Source organism: Neolamprologus multifasciatus, chromosome 3 (genome assembly GCF_963576455.1).
Source record: "Neolamprologus multifasciatus chromosome 3, fNeoMul1.2, whole genome shotgun sequence".
NCBI classification, from domain to species: domain Eukaryota; kingdom Metazoa; phylum Chordata; class Actinopteri; order Cichliformes; family Cichlidae; genus Neolamprologus; species Neolamprologus multifasciatus.
In genome coordinates this window covers 31,083,668-31,100,712 of record NC_140441.1, presented here as the reverse complement: position 1 = coordinate 31,100,712, position 17,045 = coordinate 31,083,668, and the positions used below count along the sequence as shown (strand labels likewise).

The window sequence follows — 17,045 nt, the reverse complement described above, 5'->3', positions numbered from 1 at the left end:
ATGTGTTTGTTTTACAAATAAACAGTCATTAAAAAAAATCTTTTGCTAGCAAGCGTTAATGTCCACGTGAGATCTGTGAATTACGTTCACAGCAGGCGGCACCTTGTCACCAGAGATGAGAGAAGCAGCTTGGATCAGTAGAGAGAGCCTCTCATATCCAAGACTGAAGCTGGCTACACTCTATACTAACAACCGCTCCCTCCACAGCACAGAAGTGATTCAAATAAAAGCATTGTGGCAGCTAGATGCTGGCTGTGAAAGTTGAGTCTGCGGGTTTGAATTTCACTTTGGCAGCGTGATTGTTGCTGGCGAGTTTCAAAGAAATATGGCTGCCTTTGGGATACCTGTAGGACTGACCTGTATCAGGATAGATGTAGCAGGGCTCAGCGTTTGTGCCTTGGAGGACAGCAAAGTCAGTCAGCTGTTATATTTGAAAGTGTTTCTATGTCTTGTCTTTCACTTCTACCGAGTAGTTGAATTTTATTGTGTTTAAAATGTAAAAACGTATTTTTTATATACTGAAAAATATTTTGCTTCAATCCCCGTAACCCCAACAGTAACAGAGACTGAGCACAACTTACACAACAGTCAAAGCTCAAACATGTATAAGAAAATTAGGAGGAAAATAAAAATAAAGCTGTACTTTCAAATATTCGGTTTCTACTTCTGCTTGCCTGAGAGGGAAGGACCACAGAGCTTTATCCGCTGTTTTTGTGTAAATGTACCTGGAGGGCCTTGAGGTCCAGGAAGGCCACTGGGTCCTGGGGGCCCAGGGAGTCCTGGGAAACCTTCAAAACCAGTGGGTCGTAAGCCGGGGTCACCCACTTCTCCTTTTACACCTTTGGGCCCAGGAGGACCTTGAAGACCTGTGTGCACAGACAGCTTCTGTTGTCTAAAGATCATTACTGATGGTGGTTAATCCTCCATGATCAGTGTGAATTTGTGTGTATTACCTGGACCAAAACGATCAGGTCCTGGTTGGCCGGGAGGTCCTGGAAAGCCTTGAGGTCCCTGGTCACCCCGGGGTCCTGGAAAGCCACGTAAACCCGAGTCCCCTGGAGGTCCTGCAACCAATCACAGAAGAGGTGGTTAAAGGGCAGGTGGTTCACAGGAACACATGTGTAAAAAAACTCAAGGTGTTCATGTTACCTTGAATAGCATAACCCCCATTAACAAAAGAGCTAGGTCCTGGGGGTCCGGGGTCTCCCTGGTCTCCCTACAGGATGTACCCAAAAAACAGGTTAGAGCAGAAATATTGATGGTATCATCTCTCTAAACCAACATATAGATAAGTAGCCATTTTTAGTTAGCTAACCATAAAACCCAGAGGGTGCCAGCTGAAAATGTGTCATTGTGGCAGAGTGATATTAACATTTTGTGCTTTCAGTGATGCTCGTTTGCTCTTCTGGCTGTAATGAGTGGTTGTTGAGTTACTGCCTTCTTCTCAGCTCAGAGTAGTCAAGCCACTCTCCTTTGATATTAACAAGGCATCTTCACCCACCTTTCTTCCTTATTCTTTGCTCGGTTTGAACCTCAGCAGGTCATCTTGACCATGTCAACATGTCCAAATACAACTGCTGCCATATTATCAGATGATTAGATATATGTTACCAAGAAGTCAAAAGGGTTTAATGAAATGTCCTGTAACTGCTAAGCTAGGGTAGTGTCTATAAATGAAGATCCGTGATTAGGTAATTTAATTATTGTTAATGTTTTATATTAAAAAATATCCACTTTTACAAGTCGTCATTACCTCTGTAACAAGAGTAGTATATTTTACAGATAGAGCAATAAAAATTGCTACCATCAGTGTGAGCACAGTAGCCCCATCTGCTGGTGAAATAGCAGAGAAGCTTTATACATACTTTGCCCTTTCAGCTCTTGCCTTTATGCCTACGGCGTGTGGATCTGATATATTGTGGTGTTATAAATTCACAGGTTCACTAATTACAAATGATATAAAACTTCTTTTTAGTAAGAAATGTTGATGTCTCTTTATAATAATTAGGATATAGGAAAACACAGTTGAAAGAAAATACCCCTGACTTGTACCATACATCTGCTTTAGAGGCACAGTGATTGTACCTTGAATCCTGGGTATCCCGATGAGCCTGGGGTGCCTGGACGTCCTTTGGGTCCCTGGGTGGAAGAAGAAAAATTAATCTAAATTTAACATACTGTACAGGTTTAAAGACTAATGGCTATCATGCCGTGCAGCAGGGGTGTCTATACTGACAATAATATATATATTTTGTCATGAGTTAGAAAATAAGAGGATGCAATAACTACTGAGTTTCCTATAGATATTATGAGGTTATCTGAAGTGTACTTCGAAGTATGTACTGTATTTCTTCTTGGTTTTTGTGGGACTTTTTGGTTGTGAATGCACATGAATATGATTATTAACATGGAGTAAGGGCAACACATGTGTTGCTCTTTTTTTCTATGATTTAAGACCATCAACTACATTTTTACATGAAACCCCAATTCACTAAATAAAGGTAAAATTATATTTGTTTAAGAGAAAAACATTTCTATGTTCTATGTAGGAAAGAACATGTGTCTAATATAAGAGGATAACTGTGGGGATGAAGGCAAAGAAACAATTACTTTCACCTGTAAGCCAGCTGAGTATTTTCTGTGGCACATAATTAATGTGAGAACTAAAACTCTGCGCTTACAGTCTTACGAACCCTACCTGCAGTCCTGGAATGCCGGGCGGTCCGTTAAACCCTGGAGCCCCCTGCTTGGCGGAAACACAAACAACACCCACCACAGAAGAAGAGGAAATGGTGAGAGGAGTTCCCCTCACAAAGGGAAATACGGAAGGAATTTCAAACAGTAATGTCACTAAATGCACTGCAACTGAAGCCAAAAAGCACAGAGTCTTACTCTGCTCCCGGGGTATCCAGGAATGCCCTTTTCTCCATATTCTCCAGGATAGCCAAAGGGTCCCTGTGATTAAGCGACAAAAAGGAAGGTCTCCTGAATCAAAATTTCTCCTAGAATGCATCTTGCATGGTGGGCATGAAATAAAAAATAAACAAGCAAACTGTTTGAATACTTACAGGTAGGCCAGGTATTCCAGGGTATCCTTTAATTCCCTTTGGACCGGGGTCACCCTTTGAGAGAGGCAACGAAAGAGCAAAGTAAACAACAGCAAAAAATACATCCTGGTTACGCACTCCAACCCCATTTGTTTTTGTTTCATTTATTGCCTTTAACATATCATGGATCCTGTTCACGCGTGGTTTCTTCTTTGCGCGGTAGAGCTTTAACCGGCATTTTGTGGATGAATTTGTAGAAGTGTTCCTGAGCCCATGGAATGATTTTCCTGAGTGAATCATTCCTGTTTTTAATGCTGCGCCATCTGAGCACCCAGAGATCACAGACAACCAATAGGAATTTTTGGATTCCCCTAGATTCTCCAAATCTTTTGATATTATGCACTGTAGATGACGACATATTTTAAGTATTAATAATTTGATATTGAAGCACATTATTCTGAAATTATTCGACAATTTGCAAATTGTTGAACCTCTGCTCTGCATTACTTCTGAGAGGCTCTTTTTATATCCAATCATGTTACTCACCTTTTGCCAGTTTTTCTTAAAATTACGCATTTTCTCAGTTATTCATAAAATATTTGCAAATCATTGCATTCAGTTCTTATCTAGAGTACATTTAAAGCGTCGCAATTTTGGGGATAAGTGGGGTTGTATTTAATTGTGCTAAAATCAGGATCGTCTGCGACAGTCATAGTTTGTTGGACAGTGAAGTAGACGTACTCCTCTTGTTGAAATGCATGCAGCACTGTTGTGCCTCAAGTCTGTTGCATGTAATTTAATAACAGTGACTGTTAGTCCCTCCCTAATTTACAGTTTTGATGAAGTGGAATTAAAGATGTCATTTTTCCACATCTTTTCCTTCCATTTGTCTCTTATTCATGTAGCCTGAGGTTTATTATTTTGACCTTCCAGCTGTGAAACTTTTACTGACTCAGGCATGCAAAAGGTCTTATAAAAGTCTGGAGATCACTGAGGTCTCGGAGCAAGAGCTACCAAAAGAAAGGATTGTCATTATCGTGACGTATGTGGCTTTTTTCCATCGCTGTGCGGCTGTGATCTGATTTAATCCTGCTTCAGTCTGATAAAAACAACACCTTGCTAAGAAAACGGTCTCATGCAGCTCATCATTTAACAGCTTAATGTGGCTGCTGCTGTCTGTTTAGACCCTAAAGCACTAACATGGGGTGATTTGCACCCACGCGGTGAGTAAATATCACTCAGTGGTATTTCCCAGGGGAATTCATATGCTCAAAAGGTATATAGCTGGTCACCTTCACCCTTCCAATTTTTTGTTGTTGTTGTTTATCTATCCTATGGTTTTCAGTAATGCAGGGAGACTGTCACCTCCCTGGAAAAGGATCACATTTCACAGGAATAAGTTTCCATTTTTCTTTTATTTTTGTAGATTTTTTTCTCTTTGATACCTTTTTTTGTAGAGGGGAAATACAAGAAGAGTCCTTTTTGCCGTGCATTTTTCTACTTTAATACATTTTGGGAAGCATGTTTTAACTGATTTATTATATCAGGGGAAATGCGATAGCGTTGCAAAACTAGATGTTAGTGTTGTGAGTTTAAATGCGTTCAATATAAAGCTGCAGCATTGGTATAGTGTTGTTTTTTAACTTTCTGAGTGGCCATAGGCTCAGAAACTATTTTGGTCGCCTCTACAAACAGAGGTTAGATGCATTTGCAGAAAGTCTTGGTAAAGGACAGGAAGCTTTTTGCTTGTGTTTATATTGATCAGCCACGCTGGAGCGTGCTTTGGTTGCACGAAGCAAAAACAATATGTGTTGGGCAAATAGAGAGCTCGCTTTTCAAGAAATCTGCCAGATGACCATCGCTGTCATGTGGCAATAATTAAAAATCTACTTTTCCCAGTGACACATGGTCATAACAGGAAGTCTTGATTTGGATGTGTCGGTTACACCAAAGAAAAATGTCAGTTTCTCTGATTCATAAAGCAGTGAACCTGGGAGAAAAGTATATGTTCTTTTCTATAAATTTTACAAAGTGAAGCATACAAGTTTACCAACACATGATGGTGTCGATCACTTTCAGGCTGTTGCCACCATTAAAATGACTTTTTTATGTTTGAAACAGATTTTTTTGTGACAGTGAAATAAAACGCTAATTATGACTTGTGTTTCCCAACAAACCTGCATTCCTTTGTCTCCTTTGGGAAAACCCACAAACTCCACAACGCCATTGATCATTGGCTGGCCGGGGTCACCAGGCAAGCCCATGTCGCCCTGGATGCGGTGACCAAGGAAGAAAGAGCTGTTTACGCTGACGAAGCGCGGGAAAGAAAAACCCCAGCTTTTGGAACGTTTAGGGGAAGAGAGGGCAGACTGTCGACTGGAGGATGGACGACATGAGGCCGCGCAGGAAGCGGCTGAAGAGAGCGCAGACCGAGGAGAGGAGCGAGGAGCTTTATGGATGAGGATGAAGAGAGGCTGGTGTTTGCTGTTTTTTTACAACTTTAATCCTACTTACAGAAACTTTGAAGGAAGTTCAGACAGTAATAGTCAGATTAAATTTTAACATTGGTATGCAGAAGGTTTTTTAATTAATTATAACTAAACAGATTTGATTTCTTTTGGCAGATCATGTTTCCAAAATTGTCTGTACTCAAGATGTGTCAGTCTGTGTCATGTGTTTGAAAGCTACCAAAAATAAACTTTTTATCCAACGGGCAGCTTTAGGATCAATAGTTTGAATTTGAAAGCTCAGACACGCTGCGTTTATAACAGTTTATAAAAGTTTATAACAGAAACTTTTCACTAGGGTCCATTTTGTGTTCACTAGACTGCAGTTTAATGCATAAATGTTATAAGCCTCAAACACATTGCACAATGAGAACACATCCCAAGGAAGAAAAACTATTTTATCCAAACACCTTTCACAATAAAAGCTTCCTAGTTTTGGTGCAGAGCAATTTTTACTGAACCTAAACTAAATCAGTGGTTTTCCAGCAGTTACAGCACCTTTAATGCCATAGTTTGGCTCTCACACTCACAGTCTGCAGCATCTGTGTTGCTTTCATTACTTTTATTACAGCTGTAAAACAAATATGGGATAAATACTGTATTTCTTAAATGATCTTAATTAAAAAAATTCAGGTTGGCTGAAAAATGTAAATGATTTTTTCTCCAAATTCTGATTACAGATGCACGACTGCTGCTCTCTGTGAGTCTGGACAGTGATGACCGACCTCTCCTCCACCTCTCCCCGTGTCTCCTCACGTCCTCCCTCGGCTCCTTGTTTACTCCCTCCAGCACGTCCTCCTCTCTGAGGTTTGTAAGGTTTGCTGCAATCACTGCTCCTCTTCTTTATTAGACCTTCGACCTGCCTACTGCTGCATCGTTGCACTTCTTTTTTTGTGGTTACTTTCTGCAGTGAAACCCCCACCACATCCTTGCGTGTGTTTTTGTGTGTCTGTTGTGTTAGCTCAAAAACCTTCGCTCCTTCCCTTCCTTTGCTGTGTTACCTTATCTCCTTTGTAGATAGTGAGTGTTTTTGGGCCGCTTAGCGACGTGTCGCCGGGACTACCCCTGGGTCCGGGAAGACCCACGTCACCCTAGAGTCCGAAATACACACGAAACACACTGTTAGCCAATCAGGAGACGCAAAGAGCAGAGGAGGGGAATGGAGAAAGGAAGGAGAGAAGGTGAGAGGAAAAGGAGAGAATGGGAGGATTATTTTACTGAAGCAAAGGTGAGAAAATAGCATCAGCACCTTGAAAAATCACATTAAATGATATTCACTGAGCAGAGCAGATCTGGACTCTCAGTACAGTGTGAAGCAGAGTAGCATCAGAGCTGATCAGATGCAACTAATGACCTCAGTTTTCTTTTTTCAAAGTTAATCTAACCTGCTGTTATGTATATAAATGTGCACACAGTCGATAAGGGACATCAGTCCTTATATTGAAAGTAGATCTTTTTAAAGCTTTGTACTTCTTTAGACACCTGCACAACATGAGACGTATCACTCCTCCGGTTTTCCACCTGGAGACAGCGTTTACACTACAGTCTGCCTTTGGTGGCAGTTGTGACATTTAGCTGTCGCCTCATTGTTCTGACACACAAAATAATTGTCTAATTTTATCCATTCTGGACTTTTACAATGAAAACCTTAACGTCTTCAGCTCGACCTCCTGTTCTTTTGTCTTCAAACCATACACCATTTCAGGTCTCACTAACATTTTTTAAATCTTCTCTTTCCCACTTGCGGTTATCCTTCTGTCACAAATCACCTCAGACACTCGTCTCCACCCACTCCCACTTGACTGCACTCTTTGACCACCTTTGCTTCTTGCATGTTCACCTTTCCACCTGTCTCCCTCTCATTCACAGACATGTATTCTGTCCTGCTTATACTGACTTTCCCTTTTCTCCCCAGAGCAGACCTCCACCTCTCCAGGGTCCCTTCCACCTGCTCCCGACTCTCACTACAGATCACAGTGTCATCTGCAAACATTGTAGTCCGCAGAAACTGCTGCCTTACAGTTGGACTCTTTTCTGTCATATAAATTTACTGCATTTTTTAAAAATGGTGACGCTGGTGGAGCAAAAGAAAAAGGAGGCAAAAAAAGATGGTAAAATATAAATATAAGGCTCAAAAACAGATTAGAGAAGGTAAAGGAATAATAGCCGTGATAGATAAAAAAGTAGAAAGCTTAGTGACACTTTATATATTATAGTCAGTGTATAAAAATTCAAGGTCAGAATTAAAGAGAAATACACATGCTGCACATTTGTTTACTGAAAAAAGTGTAATTCAATCCTAAAAGTGCATTTCATCAGGCTGGAGAAGATCCAGCTGTTTCCACATTCACTTCATCCCTGTTTTTATCCTTGCTCAGTCGCTACAGGTTTTGGTTGATCACAGCATGCATGCAGTGTGTGAGGAAGATGGATGTTAGTAGCACCTGTGCCATTTGTCAAACGGTAGGGGCGGGTGTGTGGATTGATGAGCGGGTGGCGAATAAGAAGTCAAGGAGTGGGAGAATGACCTACAAGTCTCAGCAATCATCACCAGAGGCCTGATGTGGTCAAGATGGGTAAATAAAATCATACAGAAAGCAGGAGCGAGTGATTGCAGCACCCAGTTACAGCCCACAGATTACAGTCCTCCAGAGTGACAACTCATAAATTTCAACTGGTAAAAGTCCAGGGTGGGATAGACTCACATAAAGTCAGCTGGGATTAGCTCCAGCCCACTCGCAAATCTGAACTGGAGAGGTGTTTTTGAAACTGGATGGATGGGACGAATTTTGGGTGAATTATGGTGAGAAATCTCTGAGCTGTCATTCAACAATAAAGAAACCAGTCCGTGAAGCCACTGGACATCGGACAAACTCCCCGATCGAAAGAAAAGACATTGCCAAAATAATTGAACTTGGAGTTGAGCTGGTCAGGATTAAGCTGTGCGATCTGTCTCAGGGAGTCTGCGTTTGTCTCAGTGGCAGCACGGATCACATGAAGAACAAACCAGACCGAAACAAGCAGAGGATCATGTGATTGTTTTTATCATTCAGGAAACAGATGCAAAAATCAGTCCAACACATGTGTCAAGAAGAGGATGGAGAGAGGAGGAAGGTGGAGGGATGCAGGAACGGGTGGGGTTAAAAGGAGAAGGAGGGAGGGATGCAATGGACGGAAGAAGAGCAGGCTGTGCCACCACCAAAATGTTAACATGCACGGCATTAAATCAATGAACACACACACACACACACACACACACACACACACACACACACACACACACACACACACACACAGCTAGAGCACTTAAAGCCTGCTGTTGTCATTAGTGATTGTAGAGCAGTGATTGCCAAATTTTCAGTTGGGGCCCCCTGGTGGACTTTGCAGGCACTGCAGGCATGCCACAGTAATACTCTGTACAGTTCCTAATTCTATCATGAATATGAAATTATTACTTATGAACAAAGTGAATTAAAGCAGAATTTTCTGGCTTTAAGGGGGCCACAGCACTTTTCACTTTGGGAATGGCTGCTTTACAATATAGAATCCATAACATTTTACTACAAAACAACGTGAAACGGTGGTTAAAGAACGTTTTTCACCAACATAATGACTTAAATCGGAGCTCTGCTTTAATAGCAGTTTATTATTGGCATTTGGGTCCCCGTGAGGTTAAAAACAAGTTTTTGCTCCAACAAATAGAAAGATTTTTTTTCTTTCTGTGGAAAGAAACTGGGGGCAGACATTTATATACATCTTATAGTGATGCTTCCATCAACAAATAAATGTAACTTGGTAGAAATTCTAAAAGGAGACAAACCTATTTCCTGTGTGCCCCTGCATGCCCTCACTGCTGATTTCCTGTTTTTCCTTTCTGTGACACGAGACTACATCCTAATCTTAAACATAGACTGTACAGAAAAGATGCAGGAGTCACAGGCTTAGTTTTCTGCAGTCAAATGTGTTTAGCGAGCAGTGGACGTTTTGCTGACTTGTCAATCGCAAGGCTTTCATACCTTAAAGCCCACCCTTCTTTATACTGTGCTGTTAGTTTTTTTTTCTTTTCAAATGTTCCCTTTATCCCTCCATCCTCCTCTGTCACACCAAACATCTGCAAGCCCACCTTCACTAGAGCCACACATCTTCCCAGAAGTCTTCCTCTTGTCCTCCTGACTGGCAGCTCCATCTTCACTGTTCTTCCCTCCTCTGCACATATCCAAACCATCTCAGCCTTGCCTCTCTTTAACCGTCTTCAAGCTGCTCAGCCTGAGCTGTTCCTCTGATGCACTCATTTCTAACTCTGTCCAATCTGCTCACTCTTCTGTTTTACTTTGAGTTATAAAACATGCTTTTGCAGATAAAACCATAAAAAATTAACACATAGATAGTTACACTGACTGTGGCAAACTTTAGATGCAGAATACTTTGCTTCCATATTTGTAGCATAAAGGGAGCACAACCATGGTTCCTCTTTGCGGTCTTTTTTTAACGCATGTGCGATGAATGAATCACTGCCACGAGCAGCATCAGCAGTGCTGCTTGTGTACGTGTGACTTAATTTTATAAATCTGTTGTGAGCTCTGTGGTTTACAGCATACCTTGTCTCCTTTCTCTCCTTGAGATGTGTCAGTACCGCTCCCCTAAAAACAAAAAAGGTTCATATGTACTTCTGGACAACAATGAGAGAATAAGAGAGGCTACCAAAAGGCAGCCCTTTGTCTAAATTCAAAGAAATGATATGTCCCTTTAGTGTACCATAATACTTACCATTGGCCCTGGGGGACCGGGAGGACCTGGTGGGCCCTATAAACAGGACAAAGAGTCAGACTAAGCTTAATAAGTTAAAGGTAAATAAACCTGCATTCTGGCTTTAATGTGACTGGAACTAACTTATCACAGGGTTTGCAGGTTATACTACTTTTAAGCTAAAAAAAAATGTGCAATGAATATCTCTATTTAAATATATCTATTTAAACATCCTGTTAAATAAAACCTAAATGCCTGCTCGCATAGAACTTTTATGAATGTAAGATATTTAATAAAGCAATATTAAAGCAATCGTCACACAAGGTAGTAGAACAGTTTTTCCTTCATAATCACTGCATTCAACATACTGCAAATTAGAAATTAATTTAACAAAAAAAAGAAAAGAAAAGTGAAGGTGTAGATGCAGGGATCAGTCTGAGGAAGAGGAAACAGATAAATGAGTTTACATACTGGGTATCCTTCAGGTCCTTCGGGACCAGGAAAACCGACTGGACCATAAGGACCTTGGAAACCCTGCAGACATAAAACAAATGAAAATAAACCCACGTTACACAGCGGTGCTGTTTTCACTGTGGTGTAACATTATTTTAGACCACACATTGCTAACATCCAGTGCATATTTCACAGAGCTCAGTCGTACTACTTTGTATTAAATATTTATGCTGTTGGGTGAAATAGTGAAAGAAAATCTTACAGGTGGGCCAGGGGGTCCTGGGTCACCCGGGGGACCCCGTATATCCTAGATGAGTGCAATAAAGAGAAGAGCAAACAATAAATAAGATGCACCAACACCTCTACACACATGGCAGAACACAGTCTTCTTCATTTGTGGCAAACATTGGGATTTTTATTCATGGTTATCAGCAGGAGTCAAAGTGGGCCAAATGCCACTCCAGCAGCTTCAGTAAATGAGAACTTAAATCTGTTAGCAGCTTTCAATAAACTGTATCAGGCTGGCAGTCGATCCAGCGGATGCCATCGAGAATAACGTCGTCCTGCTGCACGCAAATGTTCTGTCTGCTCACTCATGTCATGTGTTCATGCTGCAAATGTCAATAAAGTTGTGCCACAGTAACCCGTTTCCTTCATATGCTGGGTAATTTGCAGTTCAATGTGTCAAAGAGATCAACAAATATCACCTAGATTAAAAACTCTTTCAGTGCAGTCTACCTGGGTTTATGTGTGTATTTTTTTAGGTTGTTGGACTTATTCCTCATTAAAGATGTTGCTGAACTTGTGGTTGTTAGTTTCAGTTTGTGTTAGAATTTATTGACAAATTGAGATGCTTAGAAAGTGCAAAGAAAACACATACAACAACATTTCCTAACCACACATCTGTGTCTCGTTACCTTCCATGTCCATTACCCTGATTACCCTTTTATGTGCAAATAGTGTTGTCATTTCCTCAGGCTTTGACTCAGTGTCTGTCGTCATCACTCTGTGTTCCTAGCCTCTTTATCAAGTAGCACAGGTTTAATTTACCTCATTATTTCATGAACTCTGACACGTTTTGTTTACATCTGCCTGCCTGTGAATCGACATTTGGATCGCTTTGATCAACAACCCCTCATCAATGACCGCTGGAGGAAATCTGAACTATCAATTGTGGGAGAATTATCTTTGTGAAAATATTAGTAACCTTTGCTTCACTTTTCCACACCTTCAGTTGTCCTACTGACTACTGAAATAAAGTTTATTTAGATAACCAATCAAAAATCAAATATTAAGCGGTTTTACTGCTAAATGAGAGGATGTCCTTTTCTTTCTAATCCATAGCTTCCCTATAAGCAGATTGTGATTGTATGTATAAAGATTATGGGATGAGGGATTAAGGAGGAAAAGATGCAGGAACTAAAAGATTTGTCCAACCTAATAAAAAAAATGAGAGTAATGGAAGTGGAAAAGTAAAGTTTTTGCAATATTTTGATACTGCAAACAGCTGAACTGCCTTGGTTAAAGAGATCAACCTGTGAGCAGCATTAGTGTGCATGAGTGGGAGCTTACAGCATTCTCCGAGATGAATACAGGCTCTCCTTTCTGACCCTTAGGCCCATTCAGCCCCTGTTGGAGGCAAACACAACATCAGTATCTCTGTCTCTGTATGTAAATATAATATTCTAAGTATTGCTATATGTGAGATTAAAAATATGTGAGGTGAATGAAACAGGATGTCTTTCCGTACAGGAAATCCACGGGTGCCAGGGTATCCCCTCCCAAAGCCGGGATCTCCAGGATCTCCTCTGGTCCCGTTACAGCCGTCCAGTCCCGGTGGTCCTCTGCTGCCCGGCTGACCAGGGTGACCCTGCACAGCAAAGGATAATAAGGACATGATGACAAATTATAATTTGACCTCTTATTAGAATATTTACATTTCCATGATCATTTTTTTCTATATTCCTGAACTTTTTACACAATATGATCTGGAATTTCTTAATGTGAAGCTGAATAAATGAATAAAAAGGACGAGGAAGAGAAAACAATCTGAAAAAAATCTCGATGTTATCTTTAATGACAAAAAACCTCATTAAGGAAATTAATGAATACCGTTTGCATCTGTTTACTTACAGGCACACCATCACTTCCTTGGAATCCAGGCACTCCCATTGGTCCCTGCAAAGATAATAAATACTTTAAATATAGAATAACTTTAAATGGAGACACCTTGTGGGCAAAACATGCAACTGCGTGCTTGGTGTAGAAAATCTGAATGTACAATGTTTGCATAAAGTATTATATTTAGCAAACTGTGATATTATTAAAAAATGTATTTGCTAATTAGTTATACACAGTATGTGCATACATCATGGATCTTTTCATTAGGTACGACTTGCTGATACTGGACTGGACCATATTTTGCCTTCAGAACAGCTTTAATTCTTCACACAGATTCAATAAGGTGTCGAAAACACTGCTCAGAGATTTTGTTTTCAGATTATTCTGTAAACTCCAGAGATGGTTTTGTGGTCACTGAGATCACATTTCTTAGATATTCTGAAGCCCAGTTTGAACTTTAACATGTCTACATGCCACGTGGAGTTGTGATTAGCTCATTAAATGTTTGCATTAACTTAGATATTTTGTAGTAGATGTATTTTACCCTCTATAGCCAAACCTGTTGCTGGCATCGGACAGGTGTCTTGCACATTTTTTTAAAAACATCTGTAACTCCAGTAACTGCTGAATGTTTTGCTAAATTAAAAGAATCCCAACGGTTCTTGAAAGCAGCGACTCTGCACGTGTCAGTGATATTAGGGTCATTACGGTAATCCCGAGAAGAAGGTTGGTTGAGAGAAGAGAAAGTGAGTGAGTGAAAAGCAGCTCTACAGAAAACAAACATTTGAATGTGGGTTAATTTTAATTTGTTTTTTTATTATTTAGTTTTTTCTGTGTTGCTTTCTGTGCTATTCGTTGAGATTTGGATGTGCAGCCCTACCAGGGATTACCATAATGACATCACAGGAAAAGAACAGAAATGATGCTTTCAGGAACTGCTGATATTTTTTGTGCTAATGTTTCCTTTGATCTAAAAGTTTGACCTAAACCAGCGCTCCCATTGGTTTCAATGGGTTAACAAGGTGGCCACTGAGTGAACGAATCACATTTAATGGGAAAAACAAATTACAACCAATGTAAAGATCTGAAGCACCTACTTTGTCTCCCTTTGGGCCCGACGGTCCTTTCAGCCCAAGGTGGCCCTTCTCTCCTTTTGGCCCAGAAGGCCCAAAGACCCCACGTGGCCCGTCCTGTCCAGACGGTCCAACTTCACCGAGAGTTCCTGGACGACCCTGAGAGCAAAGAGAAGACATGATCACTGTTCACCAAACTGCAAGCAGAAAAACATAGACTGCACACCAACGGGGGGAGTTAACATGTGAGTGTGGCTCACGTGTAGTCCATGTAATAACACAAGTAGTGATATGTGGTCCTAGTAGAGTCACAGCTACTGTAGGTTCACATTCAGTTAGAGAATACAAAGAAATTACAGTAAAATTAATGAAAAATACATTTTAGTCTTGAAAGAGCCAACAATTCACTATGTTGTCTAAATCAGCGGTCCCCAACCTTTTTTGCACCACGGACTGGTTCATGTCCGACAATATTTTCACGGACCAGCCTTTAAGGTGTCGCGGATAAATACACCAAAATAAAACTAGTACCGGTACCGAAAAAAAGAAGATTTATTCATAACACACGTGAAAAGACCCAGGAAAACAGAGTTAACGATAAAAACGATAACAAAATAACACTGAAAACTGATAAAAACCCTGACAACCATACATTTCACACCTGAGCCTCAACTCTCGCGGCCCGGTACCAAACGACTCACGGACCGGTACCGGTCCGAGGCCCGGGGGTTGGGGACCGCTGGTCTAAATGACTCACACAGCTCACAGGTGCACTGCTCAGTCGTGACCACAGGAGGGCAGCATAAACACAACAAACACTAACAGGTGGCTCTACTTCAGGCAAACGCACACACATTCACACAGCACCCAGAAGTACTGACAGCCTCCCATTAGCTCACATTTTAAGCAGTTTGACTGGATAAGGAGAGGGGAGATGAACGGAGGGTGGAGTGGGCAGATAGTGGGACAGATGTTTGTGAAGGTTTAACTTCACAGCTAAAAAAGCCCTTGTTATTATGTAAATGCTGCAGGAAAACCCCCCCAACAAAAACATAAATCCAGTACGAAAACAAAATCCATAGTAAGCTTGTCTTATATCATAAACTGAAATAAGAGTGTAGCTTCTACATGCAAAGAATGCATGTAAAAGAATGCAGCGACATGCATAGAAATGGGCTTGTAAACTCATTATGAATAAATAATAGATTTAAATTTCCTTGAGAATATAAACTACTGCTGCAGATCTACATCTACAAGACAATCATACATATATTTATAGGGATGTTTATGAAGGATGAGACACTTTCCAACTGCTTTCTACCAGATTTGCAGCTGGAATTTAACTTAACCTAATGTGACGTGCATTAACAGACGGGATAATATACAACAGAGTGCAAATGTATATCCGCTTACTGTATTGACAGTAGTGCACACCTTTAATTACACACATAGAAAAGAGTCACATCCCTGTATTATTTCTACGCACACATAAATAGATAAATGAAGATAATGATCTCCTCTGAGCTGGTCCTGTTCATATAGACAGAGTCTGTCTGCTTGCAGATAGAAATGCATTTCACCAAACCAGATCAGAGCCACACATACATACAGAAGGTCAAACACGAGCTTACATGTAAACACTCTTTAGGATTTAATCTAAACCACAGAGTGAATCAGGCGTATACAGCATCTGGACTGTCACAATAAAAGTGTATTTCTCTCCTTAAAACCTAGAATGACTGTATCAGTGTATTGTATAACTTATATTATATGATAAATGCTTGTCAGGTGCTGCTAATCAAAAACACCTGATTAACTGATCGCCCAGAAGTGTGGTCACCTCTATAAAATCGGACGTCTTGGCAGTTTGCTGGTCTGGAGCATTCGGGAGTGTGGAGGATAGACATCAGTAATAATCCTAGACGAATAATTGTTGCGTCCCATTAATGTAGGAATGGCTATAAGGCAAAAATGCATGTGAGCAAACAACCAGCCCTCACCAGAATGGCTTAAAAAGAAAAGACCATATTGCAATGGTCCAGTCAAAGTCCAGATATGAACTTTGCTGAAATGCTGGTGTGGGACCTTAAGAGAGCTGTGCATAAAAAATGCTTGCAAACCTCAATGGACTGAAGCAACGTTGTAAAGAGGAGTGGGCCAAAATTCCACAACAACAATGTGAGCCACTCATAAAGTCATGAAGGAAACAAGTGATTCAAATTATTGCTGCTAAACGAGCTAAGCTACTGAATCATAGGGTATACATAGTTTTTCACACTGCTTCTGCAGTTTGGCCTAATTTTTGCTACATAAACAATAACACAGTGTAACACATTGTGGGTTGTTCTTCACTTCAGGTTGTATTTACTCAATTTTGGACCAGATGTTATTTTATTATGTGTGAAACCTTGGAATTCAAAGTGGGTGTACTTGCCTTCTCGTGTTTAATGGCAACTTTTTCCAACTTTAATGACAGTAATTAAATAACTCGCATTAATATCAGTGCGTTTTTAATGTGTGGCAGTGAAACACCTGCTAGCAGAATTTTACTGTAAGTTTACAGGTAAAAGCAAATTTACAGGGTTTTCACTTAAACACTGTAAATGTGTTTGTCTTTGTAAAGTGACAGTGATGCCAGACTGGTCTTTGTCACACTGTCTTACCTGAGCTCTCAGCTCTTTTTCCAGCCTCAGGGCAGGCAGGTAGTGCTTAATGACAGGGCTGTGCCAGCCTGCCTGACTTGTCTGGCCCATAGTTCACACTCACACCTGGTTTCACCCAGGGAAAATATGCAGGGATCCCATAGGAAGCTGCTTTCTTTCACGCCTTTCCTTTCATCCCTCATTCCTCCATCACTCCTTATTGAAACAACTGCTATACATCATTTCTTCTCCCTCTTTCTTTTTGGTTCTCCTTTCCTCTTCACCTTCCACCAACTTCCTACTGCTTAATCTCTGACCTGTCTTCCTCCCAGCTGTCATGACAGTTTAAGCAACATACACCTATAAATGTCTTAGCAGACCTCCAACCACTGGCTTAAATATCTCTTTGTTTATCTAAAACTCAGCAGGTCATGGGGTCACCTTGTCCAAAGGCTC

General features: G+C 40.7%; 1 protein-coding gene across 2 annotated transcripts in view; it reads right to left on the bottom strand.

The window, feature by feature from the left end:
• The window catches only part of col4a6 (collagen, type IV, alpha 6), a 136,850-nt gene that overhangs the window by 22,048 nt on the left and 97,757 nt on the right, over positions 1–17,045 (bottom strand). Inside the window, exons 5-21 of one of the 2 annotated variants that reach the window (XM_085137817.1) lie at positions 13,972–14,106; positions 12,887–12,931; positions 12,504–12,623; positions 12,326–12,382; positions 11,016–11,060; positions 10,772–10,834; positions 10,322–10,357; positions 10,153–10,194; positions 5,225–5,317; positions 3,069–3,122; positions 2,893–2,955; positions 2,699–2,743; positions 2,086–2,139; positions 1,150–1,216; positions 954–1,064; positions 726–866; positions 358–396 (exon numbers count right to left, since the gene is read on the bottom strand). In XM_085137817.1, coding sequence (XP_084993943.1) covers positions 358–396; positions 726–866; positions 954–1,064; positions 1,150–1,216; positions 2,086–2,139; positions 2,699–2,743; positions 2,893–2,955; positions 3,069–3,122; positions 5,225–5,317; positions 10,153–10,194; positions 10,322–10,357; positions 10,772–10,834; positions 11,016–11,060; positions 12,326–12,382; positions 12,504–12,623; positions 12,887–12,931; positions 13,972–14,106 — 1,210 coding nt within the window. Of the gene's footprint in view, positions 1–357; positions 397–725; positions 867–953; positions 1,065–1,149; positions 1,217–2,085; positions 2,140–2,698; positions 2,744–2,892; positions 2,956–3,068; positions 3,123–5,224; positions 5,318–6,555; positions 6,646–10,152; positions 10,195–10,321; positions 10,358–10,771; positions 10,835–11,015; positions 11,061–12,325; positions 12,383–12,503; positions 12,624–12,886; positions 12,932–13,971; positions 14,107–17,045 lie in introns of both variants that reach the window. The other variant, XM_085137808.1, reaches the window with a different exon arrangement.